This window comes from Mustela putorius, unplaced genomic scaffold (genome assembly GCF_011764305.1).
Source record: "Mustela putorius furo isolate JIRA1106 unplaced genomic scaffold, ASM1176430v1.1 tig00003988_pilon_pilon_pilon, whole genome shotgun sequence".
NCBI lineage: Eukaryota > Metazoa > Chordata > Mammalia > Carnivora > Mustelidae > Mustela > Mustela putorius.
This window is the reverse complement of record NW_025422127.1, coordinates 7890955-7911260: the sequence shown is the minus strand read 5'-3', so window position 1 is coordinate 7911260 and position 20306 is coordinate 7890955. Positions and strand designations below refer to the sequence as shown.

Genomic DNA, 20306 nt, shown 5'->3' with positions numbered 1-20306 from the left:
TTGAAAAAGAACAAAACTGGAGGTAGCATGCTCCATGATTTCAAACTATACTACAAAGCTATATTAATCAAAACAGTATGGTACTGGCATGAACACAGACACATAGATCAATGGAACACCCTACAGAACCCAAGAAAAGACCCACACATATAGAGTCAATTAACCTGTGACAAAAGAGGCAAGAATATACAATGAGGAAGTCTCTTCAATAAATAGTGTTGGGGACATTGGACAGTTACCTGCAAAAGAACAAAACTGGACCACTATCTTACACCATATGCAAAAATACACAAAAATTAAATGTACTGAAGACTTGAATGTAAGACTTGAAACCATAAATCTCCTAGGAGAAAATATAGGCAGTAAGTTTTTTGACATAGGTCTTAGCAATATTTTTAGACCAGTCTCCGCAGGCAAGGATGAAAAGCTAAAATAAACAAATGAGATTACATCAAACTAAAGTTTCACACAGTGAAGGAAACCAACATAATGAAAAGACAACTTACTAAATAGGAAAAGGGTTGGTAGGGTTTGTTTCTCCCAGAAGAACAAACAAAGGAAAAAGCTGTTCCGTGCTTCTGGTGGGGCCCGGCATTCCTTGGTGCTTGGCATTCCTTGGCCATAGTGATAGCACTCCAGTCTGCCTCCATCTTCACATGGCCTTCTTCCCTTGTGTGTCTCTGTGCGTCTTCTCCTCTTCTTATGCAGACACCAGTAGTATGGGATGTAGGGCCCACTCTAATAAATCTTAACTGATAACATCTGCAAAGACCCTACATGCTAAGGCCACATGCTAAGATTGCATGTGGACAGGAATTTGGTGGGAACACTTTTCAACTCACTACAGAAGATAAACATATTTGAGCATTACTTTTTTTTTTTTAAGATTTTATTTATTTATTTGTCAGAGAGAGAGAGCGAGAGCAAGCACAGGCAGACAGAGTGGCAGGCAGAATGAGAGGGAGAAGCAGGCTCCCTGCGGGGCAAGGAGCCCGATATGGGACTTGATCCCAGGACGCTGGGATCATGACCTGAGCTGAAGGCAGCTGCTTAACCAACTGAGCCACCCAGGCGTCCCTGAGCATTACTTTAATTAGGACTCTTTCATTGCATATGTCAGAAACCACTAACTACCTTACCCAGGAAGGGAATTAAACCATGCAGGATTGCTTCCATAACTTGATTGCCCAGGATCATCCTCTGGTGCCAGGTACTGTTTGGATCCAACAGGCGACTCAGGAGTCCATCACTCTCCCTCCATTGCCACCTCTGCTTCCTTCTGTTGGGAGCCTCTCTGGTGTGGCCACAGGGCAGATTTCACCTCAGACAGTCTAAAACCAGAGCTCTCAACCATACTGCTTGCCCTGTATAGTAGCAGTAAACACCCCTGTATTGGTTTCCTATGGCTGTGGAACCAATTACCACAGATTCTTTTGTTTGAACAACACCTAGTTGCTAGCTCACAGTTCTGTAGGTCATGGGTCTAGCTGTGGAGTAGCTGAGTTCTCTGCTAGGGGTTTTAAAAAGCCAAAATGAGGATACTGATCAGGATGTGCCCTCTTCCAGAGGCTCCCAGCTCATTCAGGATTTTGGAGGAATTCATGTCTTGCCATTGTAGGGCTCTCAATGGCAAGTGGGGACCACTGAGCCCCCAGAGGCTGCCTCTCTTTATTCAGTTCACAGCATTGGTGTGTGCTTTTTCCCAGGCCACAGCAGTCCCCTCTCATTCCTCTGCTCTCAACTAGGGACAACTTTCTACTTTTATCTTTTGACTTCCTTCATGTAGTACTTTTTTAATTCATTTTGTTTTTACCTTGTATTGAAGTATAATGGACACATAACATTAGTTTCAGATGTACAACATAATAAACCATATTTGTATATATTAAGAAAAGATCACCACAGTAAATCTGATTAATGTCCGTCACCATATATAGTTACAATTTTGTGATGAGAACTTTTAAGACTTACTTTCTTGACAACTATCAAACGTGCAGTATGGTTTTATTAACCATAGTCATCATGCTGTACATTGCATCCCATGATTTACTTATTTTCTAACTGGAATTTGCACCTGAGAACTCTCTACTTTTAAAGAGTTCATGTGATTAGGTCAGGTCCATCTAGATAATCTCCCCATCTTAAGGCGATCTAATCATAGGGGTAAAAATCCATCGTAGTCCAGGGACTGTGGACACACCAAGGACAATGCAGGGTGTGTATAGATTGATGCTGGTGGGACACAGCTCCGGGGGTCTTAGACTACTGCCCACCGCACCTTTTCTTACAGCTGCTATACGACCACTGTCCCAGAGGCTGCACAGGATAGGCATCAATTTAGGTGGTAAAAACTGGAGAAAGCAGACCCAGAGAAGCTCCCAAACAGAACCCAGTGTGTTTTGATTCCTGCTTCTACACTGAGGTTTTGCCACCTGTTCCCCACTGGAGATATAGCAAAGAGCTTTGACACTAAGGTCCCCCTGTGTAAGGATGCTTTGTTTGGGGGAAAATTTGATCACCCATGGAGCCCCGTGAGAAGTGTCATGCACAGAGCAGCCCCTCTTGCTCTCCAGCAGGTGGCCGTTGAGCTCAGCTGAGTCAGCCTGTCTGGTCCTCCCCAAAGGCCACTCACAAGGAAGGAGCATGTGGAGATGAAGCATTGCCACTGGTGGTGTGAGCAGCAGGCAGGGAGGAAGGGAAAAAGGACGGCACTGGACAGGGAATGGAGGGAGGGGGAATAAAGCATGAACAGCAATACAAAGAAAAAGAAGGTGGAGGTGACATTCAGCAGACTGGAGACAAAAAAAGTGAAGCTGATGGACCAGGGCTTTCTGTGGGGCTGCAGCTTCCCACTCTGAGCAGGGGTTCCACCCCATGTGTCCCTCTGGGGTGGACCTTCAAGGGGCTGATGACCATTTTCAGCCTCATATCTCCCTCCCCTCAGGGAACCTAGAACAAGCCAATGAGGAACTGCGGGCCATAATCAAGAAGATCTGGAAGCGGACCAGCATGAAGCTGCTGGACCAAGTGGTGCCCCCAGCGGGTAGTAAGTACTCCCAGGATCTCCACACCCATGACTCTTGCCTGGTTCCTGAGTCCATGAGGCTCATGGGAAGCCTGCTTTCCCCACCCCACTCTGCCTCTCCTGTGGGTCTTGAAGGCCCTATTGGTTGGAAGAGCTGAGGGTGCCACACCTTCACAAACTCAGATACAGGATATCAGACTGGAAACCTGGCCCAATCATAACATTTCATAGACCAGACAAGGCCCCTTGATGCTTAGAAGTTTGGCAAAATTTTCAAGGAAACTCTGCAAAGTACAGGTTTCCCCTGTAAATTAGCAGGCTCATTGCTCTGGAAGTAATGGGGACCTGGAAAAAGAATCCCCTTATCTAGAGTAGTGTTTCTCTACCCTCTCAAACCCAGAACCTCCTTTCCTAGCAAATAGTTTATAATGCCCCTACTATTATCCTAAATGAAAATAACTTTCCTACAGCTATAATTTCTAAAATATTAATATAACACTTTAACTTAGGACATGTGGGTGGCTCAGTCAGTTAAGAGTCTGCCTTCGGCTCACGTCATGATTCCAGGGCCCTGGGATCAAGCCCCACTTCAGGCTCCCTGCTCCCCCTCCCACCCATGCTCTCTCTCTTTCTCTCTCTCAACTAAATAAATAAAATCTTATATATATATATATATATCTATATATATATAACTTTAATATAAAATACATTAAAGTCAAATACTTTTCAATATATATACGCTCAGGCACTATGGGTTATGGCACTGTGCCAGAAGTTATAGTTAACTGATAAAACACTTTCATGCATCCACTTATGATGAATAAGTCTGTGTTTAAAGGAACTAAGACAATATTGACTATTGTTGACATTTTGTATTTGTCATTTTGAAGTAAGGGATAACTAAATATATTAAATAATATACACATGTGTATGTATACATATGTATATGCACAAACATAGAACAAATACAAACTAATATAAGCGTGTCAGATGCAACAGGTGACTCAGATACTACAAGGGGCATTGCCATCAGGGATTCAATTTTCCAAAATGTAAAGCCCTCTTGGTCAAGTGCAAACAAAGCAAAATATGGTTTCCTGTCAATTTACCTAGCAGATATATACCTGGAAATTCTGGATATGTTAAAAGCAGGCAAAAAATATTATTTTCTGTTCATATGTAAAATGAAGTTAGGTTCTTAGCTCAGGTCATTATAAACAGGTCCTTTCCCCACATGGACATCTCGCCAAGTGCAGATGTATGCAAAACATGCCTGTGTTTTAAGGGACACATCTGGAACCACCCAATGCCTGTAGCACACTGGGACAACCAGGAATGTCCCCATATTCCCAAAACACTCCTTAAAATGGGACACCAGCCCTGTTGAGAATCACTTCCCAAAGGGAAGCAGCCCAGGGAAGTGTCACCTAGACGGGCCAAGCCCCATGAGATGTTTTGCATACCTTATTTAATCCTTATAACATTGCTGTGAAGTTTGCTCAAGAATCTGAAGTTCTTAGAAGCTATGTAGCTGACCCAGGGCTATCAGGTGAGTACCTGGCAGATTCAAAATTCAAACCCAGGTCTGGGGGACACCAGAACACCAGGCTCTTTCTGCCCTGTGGCTCTTGCTGACTGGCTAGACGGGGAAATCGGGTTTCCTCTCCCACAAGGGAATGAGGTATTCGCCAGGTGGAAGGTCACCACTGGTGGACTTTGCTATTCTTAAGGGAAAGCTAGAAGTAGGAGAATCATCACAGGCCCCTATGCCTAACCTACCAGCTGTCTCCTGGGGCCATTTCCCTCAGAGGAAGAAGATGGAGCCAAGAGGCAATGTTCTCCTTGGAAACTCTTCTGTTTCTCCACCTCCTGGTTCATTCCCAACACAGAGGCTGACTATGCCATGTGTAACTTGGGGGTCTAGCCCAGCAGGGACCCAGCCAAACCACATGGTAAGAAAACCCAATCTGTCTGGTTGAAAATGAAACCCAACCTTAGAGAAGAAAGGTGTTCCTTCCACCAAACTCCATCTTAAACCAGAACTGTTTGCACTTAGGGGACTGATCAATTTATGATGGGCACCTCAAGTTTTGGAATCAAATATAAATTAGTTAACAATGTCAGGTTTTTTTCTTTAACTTTGTAAAGCTTTTTTTTTTTTTTTAAAGCAAGGTGGGAAATAATTTTGATAATAGGCTGCTTCTACTGTTAAAAAAAAAAAAAAGAGGAGCTAAAAATATTTTTGCTTCTTTGCAGAAAGCATTTGCAGAAAGACTCTCTGGAAAAATACTCCAGAAACTAATTTTAGAAAGGTTATCTATTAAAAGGTAGTAACTTAGCAGATGGAGGAGGGGTGAGAGAGAGACTTTTCACTGTACACCTTGTAATATATTTTTGCCTTTCTGAACCATGTGAATGGCTTAAAAATAAAAACTTTAAAAAAAGTTTAAAAAACTTCAGAAAACTTGGATGCTGGGGGGATAAAAAGCTGAATTCTCCCCTTTACCTCCCTTCTGTCTTCTCTTCTCCTGTCTCAGATGACGAGGTCACAGTTGGCAAGTTTTATGCTACTTTCCTGATCCAAGAGTAATTCCGGAAATTCAAGAAGCGCAAAGAGCAGGGCCTGGTGGGCAAACCCTCCCAGAGGAACGCCCTATCCCTGCAGGTAAAGGACAAGAATGGGGGTCCACACAATAAGGAAGGGCTTGGTCACCTTCTTCTGACATCTGGCCTGGGGTTGTCTCTCAGCAGTGGGCTGGAGGCCAGTTCCCTCCAGAAGGAAACTTTTGGAGAGTTCCAGGCCTTTCCAAATGTGTGTGTAGGTGAGGGTGCGATACACTACCTCCCACACACTCTGCCTTCCCTAGTCCTGCCTGCTTCACAGCCCCTTCTAACAGGCCTTTATGTTTCCTGGGTGGAGAAATGGATTCTCACAGTCTGGCACAGATAAGCCCTTGGCAGGCGTGCCTGCCCTACGGAGAGGCTGTGGGTCAAGCAGCTGGGTGTCCCTCTGGGTTTCAGGCTGGCTTGCGCACGCTGCATGACATCGGGCCTGAGATCTGACGGGCCATTTCTGGAGATCTGACGGCTGAGGAGGAGTTGGACAAGGCCATGAAGGAGGCTGTGTCTGCTGCCTCTGAAGATGACATCTTCCGGGTAGGTGGATGCCGCAGGAGCACTCTCTTACCTTTACAAGTCCAGCTGGAGGCAAGAGGGTGGGCTGCCTTTCTGCCAAGAGAATCCAGGGAGAAAGTCCTGAGTTCTCTGGCAGATTCCAAGCTCTTCCAACTCAGCTACTTCCCATACTTCTACCTTCTCCAAGTCTGACTCTATCTCAAGCTTGGGCTCTCGGGACATGTTCCCTAGGAGAACCTTCTACATTAGAAACTGCAAAGCCATGGGGCCCCTTTTGGCCACATCTAACCTGCAAACCTATTATTCAGAAATATGGCACATTCAACTAAAAACCTAGACCTTTGACTTCTCTTTAAAAAATCAGAGGCTCTGGCTTGTGTTCCCACATGGCAGCAGGGGAGTGGAGCCCAGGGGCAACTGTCTTCTTGAGGGAAAGTCTGTGCTTTCCCAGACACAAAAGTCCCCTCCGGCCTTCCTCCCCTCTCCTTTCCTGGCTATGGAGGCTGAGCATCCATTCTCAGTGGACCCCAAACCTGACTCTGCCAGAATAGTGCAATGCTTGTATCCCGCTCTCGCCCTTCAGTCGTCCCTGCTTATCCCCAAAGGTATTTGGCTAAAATCCCTCCAGAGTGAGGGAGAAGCCACCAAGCAGTATCACGCTGGGGGCCCTCTCAGCTGCCCCTGCCAGCCCCCACACAGGGGTCCTGAGCTGTGGAGACACCGGGAGGGAGGACGGCCTGCCCTGCCTGTGGCTGCCCTGTCATCACCATCCTCATCCTCATCACTGTGAAATGTCTGTCACCGAATGGCCTCAGGGACACAGCACCAGGCTAACACTGCCCCAGCAAGACCCCACAGACCAACTTACAGACAGCAACATGCCCACTCGCTCCAGGACAAGGAAACAATGTTGGAGAAAAACACTGGGTCCTGATTTGAAATCTCTAAGAATCGCCCCGGAGGAAAGAAGCCCATAATATAATTAATGGAGTCAATGCCTCCTCCTTATTTCCAAAACCCTTTTGGCCAATGTCATTTCTAGTTCAGTGAGCCAGTTGGACCCCCATTTTTTAAAGTTCTCGTTGGAATCTCCTGGTCCCTTGCCCCAGCCCTCACAGCTGCCAAGCAGAGCGAAGGCTGCGGCCAAGGATTGCGGTCCTGCGCTGCTCCTGGAGATTTGATCCCAGTCCTCGGGGGGGTTCATTAGAAAGTCCCAGGGCAGCAGCCTTCCTTCCTGCCTGACTGGTCCTGCCCCTCACCCGTCCCCCAGCAGAGTCAGAGGGGACTGTCCAGGTCCCTCCCTCTCCGGCTTCCAGGCCACGTGGATGAGGAGTTCCCCGTGGGCCGCGTGTCGCTGCCCGGCGTGGCTGCGCTCTCTGGAAGGCGGACAGCCTTCCGTGGCTTGGCCTAGAGAAGGAGAGGTAGCCGACAGGGCTTTCTCCTCCATCCACCCCTCCCGTCTCGCCTACAGAGGGCCGGTGGCCTGTTCGGCAACCACGTCAGCTACTACCAAAGTGACGGCCGGAGCGCCTTCCCCCAGACCTTCACCACCCAGCGCCCACTGCACATCAACAAGGCGGCTAACAGCCAAGGCGACACCGAGTCGCCATCCCACGAGAAACTGGTGGACTCCACTTTCACCCCCAGCAGCTACTCATCCACTGGCTCCAACGCCAACATCAACAATGCCAACAACACTGCCCTGGGCCGCTTCCCCCGCCCCGCTGGCTACCCCAGCGCAGTCAGCACCGTGGAGGGCCACAGGCCCCCCTTGTCTCCTGCCGTCCGGGTACAGGAGGCCGCATGGAAGCTCAGCTCCAAGAGGTAAGCAGGAGGGTGGGGCACCAGGGCCCGTGCACAGGGGCCCCACATGCTCCAGCCCTGAGTAGATGGGGGGTGGAGTCTGGCCCATAGGCCTACCACTCACCCCCTCGAGCAGGGCTGGAGGCTGCGTCCCCAGACCCCATCAAGAGATAGGCCAGTGCTGCCTCCCATTCTTGCCCTTGATTACATGTGGCAGTCACACCTGGGGAAGGCAGCACAGCCCTAATGGCTATCTAGTGTCCTGACCACACCTCTGGACAGAGCCTCTTGTGCTCTTTCTGTTACCCAGGCAGAGGAGCCCAGACCCCTGACCCCCAGCATCCTGGCAACACAACAGACTGTTCCCCCAGCCTTTCCCACATCTGCACAAGCCTGGCCTTTGACTTAGCTGGGATGAGACTGGAGTTACCACGTCTTCTTCACACCCTTCTCCACCCTCTTGGGAGGAACACTTTGGTGGTGGGAGGCCCTTCACCATAGCTCTTGCCCACTCTGCCCCAGTGCGGGATCGTTCCTGGTAGTTTGCTCTCCCACTGCCTGACGCATGCTTTTCTCCCTACCTTCTGCTCCTTGGGGCTCTGGGATCCATTGTTATGGTATACCAGGGTGATAAGCACCCACGTGCTCTGGGCCTCCAGAAACACAGCATGGGCCTAAAGGATCTCCTCCCTGTTTCTGTCAACAGCTCTGGGTTTCCAAAGCCAGGTGGGAGAGGACTTGCCTCCCCGCCACCGTGCCCCCTCACCCTTAGTGGACAGCACCCCCACCAGCAGGCCGGGCAGATCACCCACAGGCCATGTTCTTGGGCAAATCTCTCAGGCTCACGACCTTAGAAAATAATCACGATGTGTGAGCATCTTTCTGGACAAGTGTCCTGAAGCTTCTTTCATCTAAGGAGCCTGCCTATCTGCCCCCCAGTTTTCACTTCCCTTCTTAACACCCACTTTCAAGTGGCCCCGTGGACGCCTGTGTGGCCTGGGCCTTTAACAGTGTCTGATAACAGCCAAGTCCGATTGGCCATCAGTCTACCTCACTGCATGGAAGAATGGCTGGTGAACCCACTCAAAAGCAATGTCGGGTGAGTCTTTCTACTCAAGAGATGTCTACCGAGGCCTTCTATACACAGTGCAGCATGCCAGCTCTGGATTTTATATGCTGACCTGAAAGGTTAGCTTTGCACAGGGGAGTATCAGAGTTCAAGTGGCTGGCCCATGTGTGTCTCAGCAGCCCCTCGCTTTCCCGAAAACCTCCTACAGCTCTTAGGTACTCAGTCCTAGTGTCACGTTCTCCCTTGCTCCCCTTATCCAAACCTCTTCTTTAGGAAGGTTCATTGGGTCCATCCTTAGCATCTCAGGGTGAGCTAATACCTCCTTCAGAGCATATTTTTCTCTGAAAACGTGTTCTGTATTAAATGAAGGGAGAGAGGAGGTAGGGAGAAACATCAGGGGATTTTCCTCCTCTCCCCACCGGCACCTCTGTCCCTAAACTGTGGTGTGCGCCTCCCCCAAGGCCTAGCCCATAGCAAATGCTCCCCAAATACTGGCTCCCTCCTTCCCAGCACAGTGGGAAAAGTGACCCTCAAGGCAGTAAGCTTCAGCTTGGTGAGGACGAACAAGTCAAGCAAAGTTGCAGCTCTGGGGTCTCAGCCTTCGTGCCACAGCTCAAGGCTAAGTGCCGGGGCTCCAGGACCAGCCTTGCTCTTGCGGGGACGGGCCAGCATGTCTTGCACACAGTGGCCCCCAGGAAGTGGTGTTGTCTGCCTGCCGCCATTCTCCGTCTCCAGCTCATCTCATTATGCCTCCTCCCAGCGCCTTTCACTCCCCTCTCTTCCCACCCCATCCACATTCCATCTGTCCTTACTGCAGGATGGGCCATCCCTGGTTAGGGCCTGCTCCGGAGAAGCGGGTAGGTACCCGGGAGGGTAGCTTCCTGAGTTGCCCCAGCTCACAGGCCCCGGTCAGATCAGGGTGCTGATCCAGCACTCAGCCCTGAGAGGATTAACTGAGCTCTTGCCCTCATGTCTTCCTGGGTTTGGGGGTAAAGCGGGTTCCATCATTCAGGATCTTTAGGAAGAAAGACTGAGGGAAGTATTGAGAGGCACAGACAGGAAAAGGGAGAACATCCAGGCCAGAGCTAAGAAGACGCCAGTCCGGAGGGTGAGCAGAATCATCCGGGACACACCCAGTAGGGGAGGGTCTGAGGGTCTCAAGCTCAGCAGGGACTCAGGCTCACTGCCCAGGAGAGCAAACCCGTCAGCGTGAGGCTTCTTGTCCGTACTGTCACTCCAAGGAACCCATGTCAAACCCAAAGGCATGGCAAACTGTGACCTCAGGAACTTCCCGGCTCTGCCCAACCAGCACCCAAAGGCCTGGCTCTCTTTAGCAGAGGGAGAGGACAGCCCTCTCAGGACCCACCCCAACCTGAACAGAGCAGCCTAGGCCCCTGTTCTAAAAGCTGCTCCTTCCCACCTTTCAAAACCACATCTCATCTGTTACTTCATTTGTTACTCATGACGAGCTTCTGAGTCAAGCAGGGCCTACACTACTCCAGTTTTATCGAGAGGGATAGAGGCATGGGGGTAGGGGGGCAGTGACTCATGCCAGAGGGCAACTGAACTGGGGTCAGAACTGAGACGTCCTTGGGTCCCAGCCCAGAGTTGCTTGTTCTGCACGGACTCCTGATCTGGATCTTACTGTTTCCCTGGCTCTGCTGCTGTGTCAGCAACTATGGGAGGAAGAGGCCACAGCGGTTGTGCGTGCGTGAGTGGGCACGTGTGTGTGTGTGTTCACTGTGTGAGTGTGTGTGTGTGGTATGTGATGCCTTGCCTGCTGAAGGAATGATGAGGTTCGCAGCTTCTGACTTCGTTGGCCCTTGGATGCTTCAGGTGTCACTCCCGGGAGAGCCAGATCGCCATGGTGTGTCAGGAGGAGGTCTCTCAGGACGAGACCTATGAGGTGAAGCTGAGCGAGGACACAGAGTACTACAGCGAGCCCAGCCTGATCTCTACAGAGCTGTGAGTGCTGCTGCCCTCGCCACACGCCAGCCTCTGGGGGTGAAGGGTAGCTCCCTTAGAATCCCTCCTCTGGGCAGGACTTGCGGAAGGGGAGACGCCTGTCACCTCATGAGGGACATGGATGCATGCCCCACCCACACCCACACACATGTACAGACATGTACACACACACATATACACACATATACACACACGGTCCCTGGATTAGTTTGGCCTTTCCTCATGATACAGTGCTTTCAGGAAGACTTCAAAACATTGTCTCATAAACTTTTTTTTTAACTGAAACCAACTGTCATAAATATATTTTATAGTAAACTCAGTACACACACACACACATGCGCACCTATTAGCAAATAAATGTTCATGAAACTACTTATAATAAAGCCAGCCAGCAGAGGGCACTGTTGGCAAACAGTGGCTGAGATTTTGTCAGTGCTGGAAATTTTAAGAGAAGGGTTTTTTAACTGCAAGTCGAGACCCATTAGAAGGCTGTGACATTTACTTAATTATGGTCACCACTTTTTTTTATATTAATGTTTTGTTGAAAAAGGCACATGAAAAACACCCATGTACACAGCCCCAGGTGGACATAACAAGCAAGCCTCCTCATACCTTCTTCTGTCTTACAAAAGCTTGACTTCTCTGGAGTCTTGTCTTGCCCATTCCAGCAACGGTGTCCCAGTTCACTTGGTTCCTTTTCCTGCAGCCTCAAAATAAAATCAAACTCCTCTCGGGTCAGGGGCTGAATGGAGAGCCTCTGGCAAGTGGAGAGAGCCCTATTTTTTAAGGGACCTCCAGGGGCTTTGTGAGCTTGGGGATGGGTTTTGAGCTCAGGCACCAGGGTCATGAAATAACTTCATCATCTGAACAAACCATACGTTGACCTTGGGCCATTTGGGGTTGTCTTCTTTGCTGGATGGATCATAATGGGAATTATTTTTCTCAAACTGTGTGTGGTCTGAGGAAGCCTCCCTCTCAAGCTTCCCAAGTCCTTTGAGGCCTGGTTCTTCGCAGTTGCTCTGGTAGAAGCCTTCCTCCTCCCACTTCAGGGTCCCAGGAAGTTCTGGGGCTGGGAGTTGCGAAGGTCATCCCAGTATAATGTCTGCTCAGGCTGGGCTCTAAGATCCCCAGCCCTGAACTTCACCTCTACACTTTTGTCTAGTGGGCTACCTGGCTCTGACCTCATCAGTCAGTAACTGTTTAGATTCTTCCAACCGTTTTTAGAGGCTGAAGCCTCCTGAGGGCTGGAGTTATCCACTTGAGTTGATGCCCCCACTGGGTTCTCAGTATTGGTACATCTTCCTACTAGTCCCTTCTTGTCCGGCCCAGCAGGCTCGACAGCCCCAGTCAGCCTCTTCCATGGTCTAGGCATGGTTTCCCTGCAGGGCCTGAAGAGCAGAGGATTCTGGAATTAACCGAGACGTATGAGACGCAACTCTGTGTCTACCCCCAGAGTCCTCCCCGCAGGGTCCAGAAGGCCAGGCTGTGATAAGAGCTTTAAAAGACAGAACAGCATAATACAGAATAGCATAAGTTAGAATAAGGCAGTAGATAATCGTGTATCCAATGTCACAGAGGTATTATTTAGTAAAATATTTGTTTAATTGTTTACATATGTGGGTGTGTATGTGGGTGTGTATGCGTGTGTGTACTCAGTCTCATAAAATCTTTCTTCAAAAAGCTTAAGGTGCATTGTTTTAGAAGCTTTCCTAAAAGCACCTTCTAATAAGGAAGGACCAGCCCCTCAGCGTTTTGATTTTTAGAGACTCCAAATATTTACATGGCCACATACCCTAGAAATCAGGGAAAACATATGCTTCCATCCATTTTGGTTCTTGTGCATCCAGGCACTCTGCTAGATCGTGACTAAACCAGTCTCTGCACTCAAAGATATTTTACAAACCAGTAATTGTCTCAGATGAGGGAAAAAACATGGAGACGTTCACTCACAGAGTGATACAAGCAATGAAGGGGACGGACCTTCAGAGGAGGTAGAGGTCAAAGTGACCATAACAGACTCCTGGCTCAAGATCCAACAGAAACTGGGTCTTCAAGAGTGGGTACAGTTTGGAGAAGAAGAAAATGCAATAAGGAAAGCTTACCACGTTGAAAATGAAAGGAAAGGTTTAGAGGTTTTCTGGTCAGAAATTTTCCTGCATGTGTACCAAGGATCGAAGCCAGTATGCTCGAAGCAGGGAAGGCTGCCCATTCTCTGTCCTCAAAGCATGTGGAGTCACACCAGGGACAGAGTCCGGGGCCTCATCTGTAGAACGAAGGGGTTAGAAAGCCTTGGTCTTCTTGGCCTGCAGGCTATTCCTCCTGCAGACTGTGAAAGCAATTTAGCAGATTGCAACTGACATTATTTAGTGAAATAGACTAGACTAAAGTAGAATAGAAACCACCAGAGGACAAGGCATGCAAAAAAGGTTAAGTATGGTTCATGAAGTTGAGTTCTATTAGGTGTGTATGTAAATGGGATGATGTCCGGTCTCTTTCTCACGGTGAGTCCCATCCAGAATGACTACTCATCCAGTCACTGGGTAGACAGATGCCCCCAAAGGCCCCTTACAGCTCTGCTCTCCATTGACTGGCTGACTGGAGGTTTGTCCGTACATAGCTGCTGAAGTGTCTTGATGATGAAGGTGGGCAGGCAGGGAGAAATTAAGGACAGGGGGAGAAGTTCGGGCTGAAGTCGGGAGTGGTCATGGTAAAATAGCATCCACATATGGAAGCAGAGGAGCCTAGGCTCTTCCTGGAAAGACTCCTGTAGACCTAAAATTTTTTGCCAACTTGCTCACCAACTTTGACTCAGGAGTGCCTCTACTGCTGTAAATCAGAAATGTGAGGCTTCTGAGCCGAGAAGCTATGGATGGGGAGTTGGAAACTTCTGTGACAGGAGGAGCCTGGGGTGCTGGGAGCTGGGGTGGTGAGCTCCTGCTGCCCACTTCCCAAACCTTTATGGAAGCACAAAGCAGGGGTTTCCTTCATTAAGGAAAAAAACAAACTGGGGCCCCTGGGTGGCTCAGTCATTAAGGGTCTGTGTTCAGCTCAGGTCATGATACCAGGGTCATGGGATCGAGTCCCATATTGGGCTTCCTGCTCAGCGGGAAGCCTCCTTCTCTCCCCACCCCACCCCCTTTTGTGTTCCGTCTCTCTCTCTCTCTCTCTGCCTCTGTCAAATAAATAAATTAAATCTTTAAAAAAAAAGAAAGAAAGGAAGGAAGGAAAAGAAAAAAGCAAACTGACTTTAAGGGGTGGCACTGTCCTTATGGGGTTGCCCTTCCTGACCCCACAAATAAGCCCCAGAGTTCTCTGTTCCAGGCTCTCCTATCAGGATGATGAAAACCAGCAATTAACACCGCCTGAGGAGGACGAGAGAGACATCCGGCAATCTCCAAAGAGGGGTTTCCTCCGCTCTGCCTCACTAGGTAAATACTAACACCTCTCTCTCTCCAGGTGTGACAGGCCAGGGACTCGGGTGATTGGCTGCAACAGCCCCACGCAGGGGCTGGGAAGATTTCCCGAGCAGTGAGACGGGATTCCCAGGGCAGGGCTTGCGGAGATGGGACGCATCCACATGCTGTGGGAGGCAAATGGTAGGGAGGAGGTTACTCCAGGCCACTCACACCGCTCCTTGTACCCCTCAGAGTCTGAGCCCCACAGAACTAGGTCCCCTTTCCTGGTGCTGATCAGTTCTTTGGCTGGCTTTGCAGGTCAAAGGGCCTCCTTCCACCTGGAATGTCTGAAGCGACAGAAGAATCAAGGCGGAGACATCTCTCAGAAGACAGTCCTGCCCTTGCATCTGGTTCATCATCAGGTAGCCCAGACTTTCAGAGGCATCACTGGGCAGCACCCGGCAGGCTACACAGCCCCCCATGATTATAGCAAATCCCAAGACCCCTGCAGGGCCCCTGGCCCTAACAGCCCCAAAAGAGGGGGCTCGTCCATGCCCGTGAGAACCTTAACAAAGTCTGTCGTTTGGGGAGGGGGGACACCTAGGAAATACTGGTGAGAAGGAGCTCCTCACATGGTCCAGAAGGATCAGCAGCTCCAGGATTCTGTCTGACCTTTCTTCCTACAATGGCACAGACCTTCCCTCCACAGACATCAGCACCTAGAGTTGCAAGCTACCTGGATATCTGGATATAGAAAAGATCAAAGAATCTGCCAGCGACATGATCAGGAAAACAAGTCCAGAGAAATCTGATAGTTGAAATAGCTCTTGGCATGGCCGACTCCAGCTGAGCCAGTGAAATCCAAGTCATCTGTATCTAACATATTCTCAGTATCTGAGAACTAATGGAAGCCCCAAAGAATCAAAGGCCAGTCCTTTATCTCTAGGAAAATTAGGGTCCAAATTTCCCAAAGTTTTTTCCTCTCCAAATGTATACTCCCTCACCACACGCCTATGCATTAGATGATTTTTTTTGAATACCCAAAGACACTCAACTGCCAATCAAAGCTTATGATAGCTGTAAGATGGCCAGTGTGGCTCAACTAAGCTGATATTATTTCAGCTCAAAGTATTCACCGTTTTGCTTAGCTTTTGTGGCATGGCCAGCATACAGGTGATTCCTACTGGGCTCTCTGGAATATTGAGCACAGCCTTATACTTCCCTCAGATCTCCAGGGAACGAGGGACCCCAGGTTGGGGTCCATCAAGAGCTGAGGGCAGAGGAGGCTGACAGGCTGGTTGGGATGGAAGGAGGGGGACACTGGGTATGCTCTTTTCTATTTTTAAAGATTTCTAAAAGTTCATTTCACCCATGTGTTCTTATCATGCTGCGGTCAAGAACCTCTTCTTTATTTACACTCCCCCCCCACTTCGTGCATTTCCACTGCCCCCACCAACCCATGCTGCAGCGTTCCGGCCCTCTACCTACCAGCTGGACTCTCCTACCGTCCAGTGCCACCCTCCCGTGGACACCAGCTCAGAGCTGGTCGTTCCTGCCCCAGCCTCAGGATTTTCAAGCATAGTGGGGGCCTGAGGACACAGTGTATAAATGGTTTAATCACAGTACAGTGTAAGATTCAAAAAGCAGTAAAATTTTTATAATTAAAATTTTTTTTAAAAATTAAAAAAAAAAAAGCTCAGTTCAGAGAGGTGCTGAGTTGAAGATCAGCAGGACATGGTTCATGGCCTGATTAATGGTAAAAATTAAAACTAAATACGGGTTGTCTACATCTTTGTGGCACATGGCGTCCTTGTCCACAGACCTTATGTCAAGCACACAAGACAGAGGGGGCATCAGTGTCCTGGTTTCACAGATGACGAGGGCAGCATTCTTTCTAGACTACTGATGAGAAACCTAAAAGCCAGAGGATTGGCAGCTGCCGGGTGATAGGGCCGGCGCTGAGAAGGGGGCGCTCTTGATTCCACTGCATCCCAGCTTTCCGAATTTAGAGAAGAAAGCGATCCCTTCAGACTGGCACGTTCACAAAATCTACTTTTGGGTGGCGGAAGCGAACGCAGCGTCTCAGGAAGGCGATGCGCGCGGGCTCTGGCCGGGTGGAACCCGCGGGGATTGGGGAGGCGGGGGCGGCGGTGGGCAGAAGCTGCTCAGAAAGCAGAGGCCCGCCCTTCCCGGTAACTCGTGCTCTTTGTGTGTCCACAGGCATTGGCAGTGGCGGGCCTGAGCCCCCTCCTCCAGAGAAGCCATTCCCCGAGCACGTTCCCCAGGCCGTGCGCCACGCCCCCAGCCACACCGGGCAGTCAAGGCTGGCCCCCGCAGCCCATCCCCACCCTGCGGCTGGAGGGGGCCGAGTCCAGCGAGAAACTCAACAGCAGCTTCCCGACCATCCACTGCAGCTCCTGGTCCGGGGAGCCCGCGCCCTGCGGTGGGGGCAGCAGCGCCCTGCGGAGAGCCCGGCCGGTGTCCCTCACTGTGCCCAGCCAGGCTGGGGCCCGGGGCCGGCCGTTCTACGGCAGTGCCAGCAGCCTGGTGGGAGCGGTAAGTGACCCTGGACCGCCTGGCTGGCGGGGGAGGGGAAAGCCCAGGGCAGCCCTGGGGGACTTCGCAGGAACAACTGGGACGGGAGTCTCTGGTCCTTTCTCCAGTGGAGTGCATGTCAACTCTCTTGGCCAGAAAGACTCTCACTCCCAGGAAGGAGGGCATGGTGTGCAGAAAATTGTGATCACACAAGATGCTAGAGGCTTCTGCTTGGGTAGGGCCTGCACAGAGAGAGAAAGGACTGAGCAGCATATCCCTGCCGCAGGCCAGGAAATGTTCCCCTGGCCTCAGCTCCAGGGTACAGCCAGAGGGGAGCTCTGATTGCTCCAGGTGCAGGGGTGGGCTTGGGCTGTGTTGCACACAGAGAAAATTCAGGATCTGTGGTGCTCCAGCCTGGGACGCATTAGAATAACGTGGGACGCTTTGGAAACCTAGGACACAGTAAATGGGTATTTTTTTTAAAGCCCTTCAATGATCCTAATGCACAGCCAGGGTTGAGAATCACTATTCTAGAACAAGAATGCTTCCAGGTTCTCTATCCTCTGCCCTGGCCAGAGCATCTGGCCAATGTGTTCCTGGCACCACATTTTAGCAGACTTCAACAAATTAGAACAAGTCCAAAGGGACACAGCAAAGGGTTGGCAAGGTCCCTAGAAGCGATCTTATGTGAGTACTGGTCAAGGGAGTCAGGAAAGCAAACAGGGAGTGAAGATGGCTTAGGAGGCCACAGTAGAAGATGGCTTAGGAGGACCTCTATCGTAAGTTCCCTCATGTCCTGGGCAGGGGATCTCAAGTGCAGGATTAGAGCGACAGATCAACCTGACAACCAGGCAAATTTCAGATTCCATGAGGAAGACCTTTCCAACAGAGCTTTCCCAAAATGAGGAGGGTTTTCCCATAAAGGAGTGAGCCCACCATCACCTTGGTTATCCCCATTCAGTTGACAAATCCCAAATGAGTGCCGACCAGGTACAGGCACTGTTGTAGGTGTGGAAAACAACTGAGAAACAATTTCTGCTCGCAAGAGCCCATGCCAGGATGAGGAGAGACAGATCACAAATAAACATGAATGTAGTGTGTCCCACAGGGTGGGATCTCTGAAGAAAACTTAAGCAGGACAGGAAATAAAGAGTGATGGGAGTGGGGCAAATGGCTCTGGGAGAAAGGCATTCCAGGCTTCATTATTAATCCCCTGCCCTTGGCTCAGTAGCTGGTTTCCCCAGAGCCAGTCACTAAAGCAGCCACTAGGAAGGAGGGAGCAGCCCTGGGACCTTGGGCTGGCCCCTTGGAGCTGGAGCAGAGACAGGTGCAGACATGTGTTTTGCACACATCCTACACCAGGATCCTCACCTCCACAAAGGCAGTCAGCCAGCACTGGGCAAGGGGCACAAGTTAACAGTTTCCCCAAAGGAGAGTGAAGATTTCTGGGCAAAAATAATATGAGGGCACTAAGGGTGCCAGAGAGGAGAAAATATAGGGCAGGCCGGGTTCTGCCTCGGCAGCACCCCCTTGGCCACTCTGTGAGCCAAATTTTCAGGAATTTGACAACAGTTTTTGAGTATCCCAGCCAAAACAGCTCTCCTCCAGCCTACACACCCCTGATTCCTTGGACAATGTTCCGGGTCACCTCCCTTCTGGGAGCACCCCTCCCCAACTCACCCCCTCCCCACCCTCCCACGCCCACAGGCGCTGGCGTGGGGGCGCGCACACTCCCTTCCCAAAGTTCCCAGTCACAGGCCCCTTGCTCCAGCCCACAAGGAAAGAGTTGACTTCCAGGAATAACGTTCCTCTTTGGTTCTTCTTCATTGCCCCCTCTCCCCACTTCAGGTCTTGATTTCAGAAGGACTGGGGCAGTTTGCTCAAGATCCCAAGTTTATCGAGGTCACAACCCAGGAGCTGGCTGACGCATGTGACATGACCATAGAGGAGATGGAGAACGCCGCTGACAACAACATCCTCAGTGGGGGCGCCCAGCAGAGCCCCAACGGCACCCTACTACCTTTTGTTAACTGCAGGGACCCAGGGCAGGACAGAGCGGGGGGCCAAGAGGGCGAGAGCTGCACTGGGGCTCGGGCGTGTCGGAAGAGCGAGGAGGAGCGCCAGGACAGCAGAGCCCACGCCGGCAGCCTGTAGTTGCTTGGGCTGGGGAGACGCTGGGTTTTTTATTTGTTTCAATGTTCCTAATGGGTTCGTTTCAGAAGTGCCTCACTGTTCTCGTGACCTGGAGTTAACCGGAACAGCGTCTTCATTCATTTCGTTGGGACAAGACGCAGAGTTGGGTGGTGTGCAGAGTCTGTTTTCCGAGGGGAAAGAAGGCAGCAACCCCAGGTAGTGCTGTGTCCACAGAGGTAGAGTGGTGAGGAGGAGTGGAAGGATCAGGGAGGGAGAGAAAGAGAAGAGACGCCTGCCCTCCCCTCCGGGCATGAAGGAGAACCTCAGCTTCCTGCGGTAGCCCTCACCAAAAGGACCCTATGTCAAACGGGTGTCTTTCAACTTTGCTTGTAAAAAAAAAAAAATCATTTTGCACATATTCTGTATGAGCCTCACTGTCTCCATAGAGCCAGGGCCCTGTGGATTTGCAGAAGGAAGAAGGGTGTGACTTCAGCGAGGACCCAGCAGCGTCCAGTAAAGTGAAGAGTGAAGAAAGAGGCGGCGGCAGGAGTTCAGGAACCCCAATGGGAGAAGAGTGCAACCGGTGGTGGCAGCCTCAAGGCCAAGGCTCCGCGGCCACCGCCTTCCCCCACCCCCCCCCACCCCCGCCACGCGTCTGCGTCAGTATCGCGTCAGTATCCCCTGCACAGGCCCACGGAGCTCCAGACCAGCGGCTAGGCCTACTTCGGGACGAGGGGGCGCTGGCACCGCTGCCAGGGAAGGAGCAGCCCGCCCTTGATGAGATGAGGTGGTGCTGAGCTTCTGTTGAGTGCTCTTTTGTTTTGCGGTTTGACGTTTTTATTTTTTTTTAAGATTTTTTAATTTATTTATTTGACAGATCACAAGTAGGCAGAGAGGCAGGCAAAGAGAGAGAGAGAGGAGGAAGCAGGCTCTCCGCGGAGCAGAGAGCCTGATGTGGGGCTCGATCCCAGGACCCTGGGATCATGACCTGAGCCGAAGGCAGTGGCTTTAACCCACTGAGCCACCCAGGTGCCCCTGACGTTTTTCTTGATAGCGTGTTGCAGTTTTGTTTTTGTGTTTTTTTGGGGGGGGGTTGTTTGTTTTGGTTTCATTTTAATTTTGTTTTCCCAGGGGAAGGGGAGGAAGAAGTGTTTACAAAGCTTTGTAGCCACCCACCTTATTGTTTTCACCTTTGCAACTGTAAATCGGGTTTGGTTTTACTGATTATTTAAACGGTTGTGGTTTT

The 20306-nt window shown here is 50.3% G+C and overlaps 1 protein-coding gene and 1 pseudogene across 1 annotated transcript; one reads left to right on the top strand and one right to left on the bottom strand.

Moving 5' to 3' along the window:
- The first annotated feature begins 1158 nt into the window (after positions 1-1158).
- Positions 1159-19900, top strand: LOC123389659 (voltage-dependent L-type calcium channel subunit alpha-1C-like). The gene is given in 10 exon segments (XM_045071878.1): positions 1159-1210; positions 2945-3046; positions 5614-5690; positions 6047-6181; positions 7632-7984; positions 10869-10997; positions 14319-14425; positions 14711-14814; positions 16613-16948; positions 18776-19900. Coding segments are annotated over 10 exon segments (1701 nt in total). The 3' UTR covers positions 19082-19900.
- Positions 11367-12369, bottom strand: LOC123389634 (annotated as a pseudogene).
- Positions 19901-20306: the final 406 nt, after the last annotated feature.